The 12175-nt window shown below is 42.6% G+C and overlaps 1 protein-coding gene across 1 annotated transcript in view; it reads left to right on the top strand.

Annotated features, from left to right (window-relative positions):
• The window catches only part of ELMOD2 (ELMO domain containing 2), a 173071-nt gene that overhangs the window by 126396 nt on the left and 34500 nt on the right, over window positions 1–12175 (top strand). The window contains exon 6 of the mRNA XM_086962234.1: window positions 5160–5293. Coding sequence (XP_086818360.1) covers window positions 5160–5293 — 134 coding nt within the window. The remainder of the gene's footprint in view (window positions 1–5159; window positions 5294–12175) is intronic.

Genomic DNA, 12175 nt, shown 5'->3' with positions numbered 1-12175 from the left:
GTTGTCTGATTTAGAGAAAACTGCTGCATTTTCTAATAATGAAATGTTAGACGGTTCTTCAGATTATGACACATTGTACTGTTACCAACATTATGGCCATTGTTTCCTGCACAAATCCATTTCTCCTAGAAATGGTTTTGAGTACCACCAGTGGGAACATTGCCCAACACCACCAAAAAGTAGTTCGCAAGCCTATGCACAGAAATGTTCATACTTTTCAGGGTTTAACACCACAGATCCAGCCTCATATTACTATAAGGTTGCACCAACATCTGCACTGAATCATGTTGACAAACACTAAACAGATTTACTCTGCTTCCTTTTTGGCCCAATTGTCTGAACAGGGTTTTGACCTATGGAAAGACTAAATTGACTCAAAATCAATTCCAGGGTACAGAGGCACTATTTGGAGCATGCCTCATTCCACAGCAGATGATCTTTTTAAATGATACTGTGCAACAGACATCCTGTCTTGAACTAGCCAAGAACAAAGACCTGAACACTCCTAGGTTTCCAACACCAAACCAGGGGTGGCAGAATTCAACTACAAAGGAAGGGGCAACAGTAGATGACATACTAAAGTACACTAGAACAGACCCAAATTGGAAGGAGTGGGTGGTTTGTCCCTTAGACACGAACATATGTCATAAAAGATTCCTGAATATCACCGAGGGACTCAGTGTGCATAGGCCAGACCCATGTTATGTACAGAGAGAACATCCAGGGGTAGTGGCATCCTATAGTGTTGGGAAGTTGTGCCTCTATTGGCTAGAAACCACAACACTTGCATAAGTGAAACAACATTTATCTTTACATGACATGACATGGATCTTAGGGACTTTTTTTATCAGGACCCAGGAAAGAAAGTCAAAAACGTTTCATATATACAGGCATTTATGCTGCCTATAATGCAAACTGGAAGACTTCCTGACAAGAAGTCCCACAGAGAATACGGGAAATAGACAGTATAAACTTAGGAAAAGCTTTAGCTGTGGTAGATGTGGGTTAACAACTTTGACCTCCAGGATATATTCATTGGGCAACATTGTATCTTCTGCTATTGACATACTGGAACAGGATTTAGCCATATTACAGCACGGCCAATCTCAGTTCACGTTCTATTATGTTATTATGCTGGACGCTGCAATCTTTGCGTGCAGGAGTTATGCCTTGGTGTTTTATAAAAAGTACATCTCTGTTTTCTGAATACAATTTAACAGATACACATATAGAAATGGCACAAAGGGGAGCTAAGTATACAATGCTGCGTATTGAATACCTGGACAGACTACCATTCACAGCGGCGGAATCACCATCAACAGAATGGCTCATCCACAGCCATATCACTCTCCCGGTCACAACCTTTCAGTTTCACTATTGCCTTGAGCAAAGGCAGGGAAGGCAGATATGAAAAATTGGGTAAAGAATAGATTAAGAAATCCTGGGTTTAGTATAAGGATTTCGATACCGGAGTGGGGATTGAGAAGTGTTTCTTAGTGGTACAAACTGCAAGAACGCTTTAAGTGGTTCTCTCATGTGCCAAGATATTGTTTTGCACAGAGCATGTAATGGTTCAATAGCAAATCTGTCTTGCCACATGAAAGGGGACTACAGCTGCCGTGATTACACCAGTGTTCGAGTTACTTTCGAATGGGAGTTACTTGATGATGAATGATCAAGGTTGCTGTCGCATGCTTCCGGGCATCGCCTATCTAGTCACCATGAACACAAGGTTTACTTGCTATATGCAAGTATTCTTTCCACCGACAAATACAGCCAGGGAGGCACCGCCTTGGCCTACACTGAATGTTTCTTTTATACAGTTTGATGCTTTGAGCAGAATGAAAGCCATGCTTTTACAGCAGACCGTACCCTTAACCTCCGCTCGAGAAACCACTGAGCTTCAAATCGCAAGGACCTCGGCTGAGATACAGGCGCTTAGTTGTACAAACTGCCCCCTACATTTGGTAGACATGGTGGGTTGTATCTTTAATATGTCAGATACGAGTGGTATTGTTCACCTATTAAAGACCATAGGGTCAGGATTCCTTAGCACCTTTCAAACAATCCTCTGAGTTATTCATAACTTTTTACACTCCGTATTTGGAAGCATTTTTGGGGGTCTACCTCTGATCCTGCTCGCAGTAGCTGGAATCCTGATTGTCGTTTACCTGCTACGCAATGGACAGCCCAGCCACCAGCGCGATGGCAAAATCTCTCCTGGAGAGGTATTAAGGTGAGCACTTGGTACAACATCTGGGTGCACCTCGCCTTCGAGAACGAAGTGCTTCTCGGTTCCAATCGTACAGACCAGTCTTTGAGGACTGCGTCATACCTGTTTACTGATGCCTGTTTTATGGAGGAGAATTCGAGTTGGACATCTGTCTGACACCTGAAACGGAGACGCCAGCGGACTTAGACTCCAGGCTGGAACCACTGCGGGCCCATGCTCGACTATGTCCTCAGCGTATTCCCATTTTGACAAATGCATTCCTCGAGGAATCTGCAGGTGCCATTTTCAACTGGGTTGCACTTCAGCTCCACCATGGACACCAAGGTATCGAATACAGCACTGGCTGCCTCTCCACTAGCTGTTGGCAGCACTGAATTTCATATATGTACCTTTGACATGCTCTGCAAGGTATTACAATGTGTGTCCCCTGCAGCAGCAGGCAGCGATAATGTTGCGTCTCCCAGCCAGGACATTTAATCTAAATCTGGCTCATAGTGTGCTGGGAACAAATTTGGATTTTTACCCTTTTATTTCAACAAAATTCTTCAAATTGACACTTTCAATAACAAAGCATGGCCTTCTAAGTACGCTTGCAGTAGTTCAACGTGTATGATCGAACTCATTTAGGACTGCAATTTGCGGAACTTTAAAACAGAAATCATATTTCAAGAGAACATTTTTCTCCTCGTTTTTCAAACTGTTTTTAAATGATTTATTAACGTTTTTTTAAACATTTTAAATGGCTCATTAATAATTTTATGCATACACACCTAGTTAAAATGTGTATCTCAATTGTGTATTATTATTGTTGAGTATTAGGCGGAGTGAGTGTTAGGTTTCATATAGGTACTCTAATATAGGTCCAGGGAACATCGTACCCTTTCCCTACATCAGCTCCCCTATATTTCATATGAACAAGCCTTATAAGGACATAACTCCTAATAATGACAGAACGCCTTATAGGGACAGAATGCCTTATAAGTATTGACGCCTTTTATGGACTAAACCTTTCACCTAGTTCCATGCAGAGGTCGGGTACTTCCTGCAAACACGTCATCCTTAGCACATATGAATAATTTATGAGGACACTACCCAGGGAGTATACTTCACCTCTCCTATCTACGCAAACGGTTTAATCCCATACTTCATCCTCATACTAAACAATGGCTAACACACGCACAAGGGGCAAAGGGACTCCATATAAATGCAGCACTTCTTGCTATCAGTAGTTGGAGGGAACTGAGACTTCAAGGACAACACACTGACCAGAGACGCTGAGGCTCTTGCATGCAGTCGCGCCAGCTGACAGTGGTCTAAACATCCCTTGCGAGGTGTCCAACTCGAGACCAGGACGAGGTCCCACACTGTCATTATTGAGGTAATGGGGTTCGACTAAAACCTAGTGGTATTCTTGGCTCCTAGGCTTATTAGCTCTTTCACACCTACTCACATGCTAGGTGCACTTAGGTATATCTAGACCGGTATTGTTGGAGTATGCGCTTTATTTTATAAATACATTTTATATTCATGTATATGCATTTTATATTCATGTATATGTTCATGACCATTGCAAAATGGCAGAACTGTACTATTCCTTTTTATTCACTGTACTGCTGATCCTATATCTCTGCTACTGTCTAACAGTTGTAGCAGCGCATATATTTTACACTAGAAGAACAACAGTACAATAAATTCTTATTGTAAACACGCTCAACTGTTTTTTCTGTGCATCTCTCTGAGACAAAATGAGCAAGCACGAGTGACTGGGTGAAAAGTAGTATATTGTTTCCATGAGTCTCAGACAACAGGGTTTAGTGTGTTCTGAGGTTGCCAAAAACTAATCTGTCTGATGAAAGGAGATTCTAGGGGCACTGTGAGCTAACTAATGCAAACAAGGATAACATGCGCGGTGGGGGTGCACAGAATCAGTCTGCCACCAGACCCACAGTGTATGTTAGCCAATAGCGCATGACTGCTATGTCATGGTGGTCCCCAAGAGGGAAAAAAAATCTGAAACATGCTTCACATAGTGGGAGAAAACTCTGAGAACATGTAGGAGATTCATTATGTTGAAGTCTAAAGTCAGCCCCTTACTTTCCCATTGGAGGTCTCAATTTAAAAGAAGCATAAGCTGCATGTCATGCTTTGATGGTATTACGGACCTGCCGCCATGAATATGTTTCCCCTGAAGTGTCTACTACCATGCATGGGGAGGCCTCTTTGGGTCTTGAATGTCCATCAGCTGAGCAAACAATTCTAACTTCAGTACGCTGGAGTGCTGGATGCCATTCTTGTGCTTCACAAGCCAAATACTGGTCAGTGTGCTATAGGTCATATGAGGCTCCCAGTCTTGTTATCAGATTGAAAGTCTTACTGCAAATTGACCTTTATTGAATCTGGAGACTGTCTTTCTGTATATAGTTTCAATGGTTTTACACCTCCAGGTGTAAGATTTGGCTGCTCGTCCTAGCTACCATTCAAGTGCCTGCATTATAACGAGAGTACCTGGTTATATCATTTGAAGTGAAATATTATCTAAGGCCCCTGGACAGCAGTGATAAAAAACAGTACTGACTACATACTGTTCCCAGCTATCTCTCTCTGGCTCAGGACACGATACAAGGCCTCATGTAAGCATAGTAACTTTAAATGATACCTGTCATGAGTGGGACAGGGAAGGTGCCGTGCGTTTCCTGGACCAGAGAACTTTCTATCTTTTTAGATTGTTCTTCAAAATGTAGAAGTAGTCAGAGGATAAACATCTGGGGGATACAGTTATTCACATAAAGTACATTTGCTTCTAAATTTATGTGCTCAGTGCTCTATGTTCTCATCCTGCTGGTAAATAAAGAATTAACCTTAAACTGAGTAAAACAAAGGTATTTGGCATTAGCCATGCTTACTAACTTTCTTTTTTATTTTTTAGCTTTGGAACCTCTTGAAGCCTCATGAAAAACTAAAATCCAGAATTACAAAGCAGTGGGGTGACATTGGTTTTCAAGGAGATGATCCCAAAACAGACTTCCGGGGCATGGGCATGCTGGGGCTGGCAAATCTTTTGTAAGTGCGTTGTGTATTTTTCTTGTTTAGCTTTGATTAGGTCTCTGACTAACCTGCTTTGTTAGGCCCTACTTTTAATGAATAATTTTTTTCTGAAATGTCATTTGTCATTCAGTAATCCTATAACTCGAGTTGTAAAAGCATTGTCTGTATAGCATTGAAAAATATGGTAGTATTGGGGTAGTAAAGTTGCAGTATGACTAACCATAATTGTCGAGTTGTTCATGTATATATATCTAGTTATATGGATGCCACTGTGCAAAGTTTGGATCCATAGAGGAGTGTTTATTAAGAACAACAAGTCTTAACACGAGTGTGACAATCTACACTGTTTGAAATCCATCTTGCAGGAATGCTTCAGAGCTCATCCTGTCTTCTACCGTACTGTCCTACACTTCCTGCATTACCACCAGGCCTTGATCAAGTGATTATATTGCAAGAGACGCTTTCATACAATTAAGCTTTGAACAAGCTCAATAGAAATCAAACTGTTAGTGCCATAGCACAACAGGGTTATTAATACCAATGTAGATAAATGGGACCAAGTTCTAACTCTCAGAGCAGAGGGTTGTTTGCTAACATCTTTTCAGAACATTAAGTGCTGCAGCCTCTACTGTTATCATTCTATAAATGGATCCTGGTATTTAGCAGAGTACAGTTTGCTTGAATATAGCAGTGAATGTAGAGTTTATAGTGGAGTGGTTAAATTATTTGCAATTATATAAGAAAAAATAGTGTGAACTTGGCTCATTAGCCCAATGTCGTTTTTAAGAGAACAAGATTGATAGGCAAATGGAAATGAAGCAATTTGCCCAGAATCACCTGATGTTGAGCCACGGCCGGGATTCAAACCAGGTTCTCCAGTTTCTCCCCAATTTAACTTGCTTGTTTGTTGGCTGTTGATCAGTCTGCGATTAGGTTAGGGTAGTGACATGACTACGTCCTCTTTCGCCTGGAGCTTTTTACCAACTAGAAATTCTCAGACTCAACCAACGGCTTCTGGCGTCCATGCCTTCTGTGTTTAGCTCTCCGCTGAGACAATTAGCAACTCCACTTTTGAAGGACACATAAGAAGCGAGAGAAAGACTCTTCACTTCCTCCAGTGCACCTGTTTTCCTCTTCTAAAGAGCCCTTTTCAAACCAAACCTAATTCCTGTTGACTGTGGCAGTGCTACACACTTCTCCTCCCCAACCTCTTCATCAGGCATCCCAAGTCACCCCTACTGGACAGCCCTGAAAAGGGCCGATACTTCTAAGAGCATCTCCTTACTTTAATTCGGACCTTACTCAGATGGGATCACAGTTCAATGAGTTTATTTTTACCCAATTTACAGCTACACCAATGCTGGCAAATCCAAAAACATTTAGGTCTATTGAGAAATTCCGACTGTTTCTTCCTTTTATCCATGAATTCGGAATGGCAGAGTAATTGCCAGAGAATGGGGGCATGTGGGAAATTAATTTGCGGCACAGGAGGAAAAGCGTTATTTATACATGTTTTTTTTGTAGTAAGGGAAGTTGTTTTTTATGAGTATGTCTAATGTAGTGATGTTTGTTATGAACGTTAGTTATAAAACTGATCGGATCTTTGTTGGAATGTTTCTTTTTTCTCATTTCCTTCACCAAGTTGGATCGATTGAAGATGTGCACTTTGATAATGTTTTTTCCTAGCGCGTCCGATCATATTCTCAAGCTGCTAGATGGTCTGTTAGATCATGGGCTTTGATCTTCTAAACTGAGTCCTCGTTTCAGTTTCTTTTATTCTTCTGGAATTCTCCCCAATTGATGTTGCCAATAATGCTCAGTAGATAGCAACTGCTGGATAGAAGTAATGAGTTGCTTCAGTTTCTTTCCTTTTTCTATCTTATGCAGTGTTTTTTGTGTTTTGTTGTCTGTAGTATAAATTGTGAAATCCAATAACTTGCTGTGTGTGTTCAGATGTTAAAGATTGTATGTTCCATCTATTCTGTTTCATTTTGAGTAGGTAGGCATATAATAGCATGAATGGTCCCTGTCAGATGGCCAAAAAGTAATCTCTGTAACATCTACAAAAGATCCGCAAAAGATCACGTGGAATAAATTTGTTGAAGGTATCCGTTTCAGAGCCAATGTTTCTCAACTTTCACCATGAAGCTGAAACAGATGATGCTGCAGATTTGGCATCCATCACGGTTCCTTGTATCTGTAAATTGTATTGCTTTTTAAAACTAAAGTCATTGTTGGTTATGCAAGATCTTAAAATATTAATTACCATATTGTTGATTTAAAGAAAGTGTGCAGTCCAGATCCATCTTTGTGTTTGATTGATGTATATACATTCACCATATCACAAGTGTCAAGTACAGTCTTTATGTCACTCAGTATTGTCTAATTATTGTAAGACAATCTTAGTTTCTTTGGTGTGAGAAAAGACTTTACTTTGGTGGCTCTAGATGATGGTCCACACATTCATAAAGTTGTGAGCGTATGCAATTGAGTCCACTTGCAACTGGTCTTCCAGGTGGCAGAAAAACCCTTTTATGTACTTGGGGCAAAAACCAAAAGGTTGCCATTGTTGAATGTTCTGGGAGTAGATGTTTTTCTTCACTTAAAAGTAATCTTTGTTCATACTAATTTTCCAGTTTTCTATATGACCCCTGTATTTTGTTCATGAGGTTCAACAGTTGTTTATGTAGCAGATGGTATCCAATAATTGTCATTCTTTCTCCTTAAAATAATCATCAGGGTGTAATGTGACAATGTTGCTCCCTTTTTCTGCCTTTTTGATAATGATTTCCTGGTTTTTTTCTAGATGTTTAAAGGCCTGTTTTTCTTATAAATTCATATTAGATGGTAGATATTTCTTCTGCTTTGTATATTTTGAAGGATTGATTATCCAAATATGTTAAGGTTGATATGCAGAATAGTCAGGTGAGTTCCCTGATGGTAGTTGAAGGGTGATTGTGATGAGGTGCTATGGTGGCCTGAGTCTCATAATGTTTCAATAAGATGTATTTTCCTCCAGTTCCCCTGCTGCAAATGAACTTATCCATGTTTCAGTTTTCTTGCTTGTTGCATAGGTTTGGAAATTGTAGAATGCTTTTAGTTTCAGTTTGTTTCCTTGTGAATGTGAACAGGTCTGTTTTGATATATACCAGGTCTCAATTTGACGGGGAGCCAATGGAGAGGTATTTATTGATAACCTGCAATGCTGTTTCTGTTAGTCTTTCAGAGAAGAGTTTTACAGCTAGATGGTGGGATTCATCTGGTCGTTTTCCTGTTTTTCGATAGTGTTCTATAGTGGTTGACCGGGATGTTGAGGGTTGACTGTTCCAGATTGAATTTGATTTTAATCAAATGCTTGTATATTGTGCGTTCGTGTTTTGATTTCCAAGATAATGTCATCGCATCTCTAATGTTGCTGTGGATCCTTGAACCCCGCTTCTTGGGAGTCCATATCAGAGTTGGTCCCTGGGGTGCAGATGACTGTTACTGTCACACTTGGTGCTTCTTGGTAGATCATTGTGTTTTTTAGCAAATGTGTACACTCTTCCCAAGAGGTCATCAAATTAGCCCCTTCTATATGTACAGAATTTCTTTTTGATAAATTCATGAGTTACTTTGTTAAGTAAGTATTTCATAATTCATCATTCTTAACCCCTTCCATGCTTGTCCGTTTCCGCGGCTGTGCGGTAAACAAAAGAACAGGACGGGGCCGTGACGAACCCCAGCCGTCATCAGCACACGAGCGCCGCAGAGCGTGACGGCTGGGGTTCGTCACCAGCATGGAAAGGGTTAAGTTGAGCCTAGGAAGCGCGCATGTGCTGTCTCTCAACATGCTATATTCGCTCTGTGGACTTGCTGCCCCCCCTGCTTATGATTTGCTTTTGTCAGTGACATTTAATTTGTTTTGCTTCCAAGTGATTAATGCTTGCTGTGTGTCCCAACTTTTTAGGTCAAACCTGGGCAGCGCATGAGCTGCTCTGCAAGGCATACTGTAATGTCTACTGTGGCTTGAAGCTGCCCCTCTTTTTTCATTGGTTCCAGTTCGTGCCTTTTATAAATGCATGCTTCTGCTTGATCAGTAAGTCTAAATTTTCCTGCATTTTGTTGTTTAGATACTCCCTGAGGACTGCCCCTGCTACATGTGATGTTCCACGTTCTTTAATTAACGCATATTTGTGCACACTCCTTCTTAGGTCGAGCCTGGGCAGCGCATGCACTGCTTTCAAGGCATGCTGTGTTCAGGTATGGACTTGAAGCTCTGCCCATCTTTTCTATTGGCTCCTGCTACTGTCCTTTCTAAATGGTTGCTCGTGATTAGTTAATAGGCTTGTTAGTCCTGCCTTAGTAATGCCATGTCTGCATTTATAACCTCCCATGAGGACTGGACTTTTTACTTGTGTTGTTACAGTCAGCTACAGTACAAGGAGGATCAGTGGCAGTGGTCCTCCTTGATCTTAGTGCGGCGTTTGACACGGTCAGTCATAACACCTTACTGAACCGTATATCAAACGTCGGCATCGTGGACAAGGCCTGGCTCTGGATAAAATCCTTCCTAAGCAATAGGTCGTTCCAGGTGTTTGACGGACAAGCAGTCTCCTCCAGCATACCCCTGAAGTGTGGAGTCCCCCAGGGCTCCTCTCTAAGCCCTGCGCTTTTTAATATCTATATGAGGCCACTGGCTGAGGTAGTTCGTCCGTATGGAGTCAAGATCATATCCTATGCGGACGACACACAGCTGGTGGTCTCCTTAGCGCAGGAAGCCCAACACTCTCCATCGGGGGGCCTAACCAAATGCCTGGAGGAGGTGAAGTCCTGGATGACCCTGTCCTCACTAAAGCTGAATGGGGACAAAACGGAGCTCATGCTGTCAGGCCCGGCCGATCCGACCCTCTTCAAGTCATTATGGCCCACCAGTCTAGGCTCCCCCCCGGTTCCGAAAGATAACATCAAAAGCCTGGGGGTATGGCTGGACAGGAATCTGGCTCTTAACACTCAGGCCACAAAGCTCTCCGCCACCTGCTTTGGATTTCTCCGGACACTGAAGAAGGTCCTTCCCTTGCTCCCAATGGAGGCAAAACAAACAGCTATTCAGGGCATAATACAATCACGCCTGGACTCAAATAACGTCCTTTATCTGGGAGCCCCAGAGTACACATTGAATAAACTACAACTGGTACAGAACTGTGCGGCCCGTACCCTACTGCAAATTCCACGCAGAACCCCAGTTAGAGAGGCACTGACCAGCCTTCACTGGCTGCCAGTACGTAAAAGAGTCACCTTCAAAGCAATGTGTATCGCCCACCAGGCCTTTTGGGACTCGGGCCCTAAAATCATGCGTAGCCTAGTTAGCCAATACCATCCAGGCAGAGACCTACGCTCTAGTCAGGCTTTTATGGCAACAGTCCCCAGAATTAAAAGGTCTAGAGCAGGCGGAAGAATGTTCACCTTCAACGCCTCAAAAATCTGGAACTCCCTTCCCCTTCACCTGAGATCTAATCCTAACCTTGCCTCCTTCCGCAAGCAACTTAAAACACATCTGTTCAAATCCCCGTAATCATTTCAGCCCCCTTCCCCTCCTCCCAGTCTCTGCCAGCCTCACTACACCCCCCTTCTGGTTCCTTAGCGCTTGGACGCCCCAGGGCAGCAATCGCGCTGTATATAAATGCATTTTCTTCTTCTTCTCTTCTTCTACAGTCTGTGAGCACTATTTTCTTTAATGTCTTTAATCTAGTTGCTTTTGCAGGTATGACAGGCTCTCCCTAACCCATTCTGTTTTCATGACGCCTGATCATGGTCTCTGCACTTTATCTTTCAAAAATGCTTCCTGCACAGTGCAGCACTTCTGCATGCCCTGTGCCGCTTAACAATTGCTTTTTATTTTTAAAAGCACCCCATACCAAGCTTTTACTTTCATGGCGGCAGCACCTTTCTTTAGATAAGCTGCCTGTTAAAGAAAGGGGTGTAGCCGACATAAAATTCAAAGCACGGCATGGGGCGCTTTCACAAAAAAATACATTTGTTTCACAACTTAAACAAATGCTTTTTTTGTAAAAGCCCCCTATTCTACGCTTTCACTTTAATGGCGGCCATGCACCTTTCTTTAGACGTGAGCCGTCTAAAGGAAAGTGCATGGCCACCATTAAAGTGAAAGCGCGGCATAGGGCGCTTTTACAAACAAGAATTTGGAAGGCAACAGGTCTCGCATTTGCAAGAGTTTAAGCTATTAGCATTGTGAATGACAAATTTTATTTATGTTTTAAAAACCAAAATACAAATAAAAGGCATTGTTATTTACAATGCCATATGAGCAAACTCCGTCGCAGACTGCATGACTCTCGGGTGGGGAGATGGGGGGGTTCGCGCGGGGGAGAGGATGTGTCGCTTCTCTTCACTCTGCCCACAGGAAACCGAAGCAGGCAGCCTCCCTCTCCTCCACTAAGCCAATCACAATGCTGCAATGGCCGCATTGTGATTGGCTACGACACCAACCCCACAGGTATCTATGGGGAGTCCATTTTCTCTATGTAGGCTGCTTGCAGCCTACATAGAGAAAATGCAGAGTGCGTATGACTGGTTTGGTCGGCCCTGGGGACAACCAAACAGTCAGCGCACTCAGAGCGGGCAAGCCACTCCTTCCCTGAACTCCTCCAGGACCGCTCGCCCCCAACCAGGCATAGCCTTCTGATTTCTCGCAGTGCGAGAAGGAGAAACATAAAATGGTAGTTAAAATACCATTTTATGTTTCTGCTTCTCAGACTGCGAGAATGCAGTGAGGCGACGGTCCTCCCCCTACATGAAGGAGCCGCCCCTGCTCAAACTCGCGTAAATGTGAGACCTATTGTATTGCAAATGCTTGTTTCTTTGGGTGATGGTTTGTGTATTGGCATTCTGCATGCA

Source organism: Lissotriton vulgaris, chromosome 3_1 (assembly GCF_964263255.1).
Source record: "Lissotriton vulgaris chromosome 3_1, aLisVul1.2, whole genome shotgun sequence".
NCBI lineage: Eukaryota > Metazoa > Chordata > Amphibia > Caudata > Salamandridae > Lissotriton > Lissotriton vulgaris.
The sequence above is the reverse complement of the archived record's forward strand: the minus strand, read 5'-3'. Positions and strand labels throughout refer to the sequence as shown.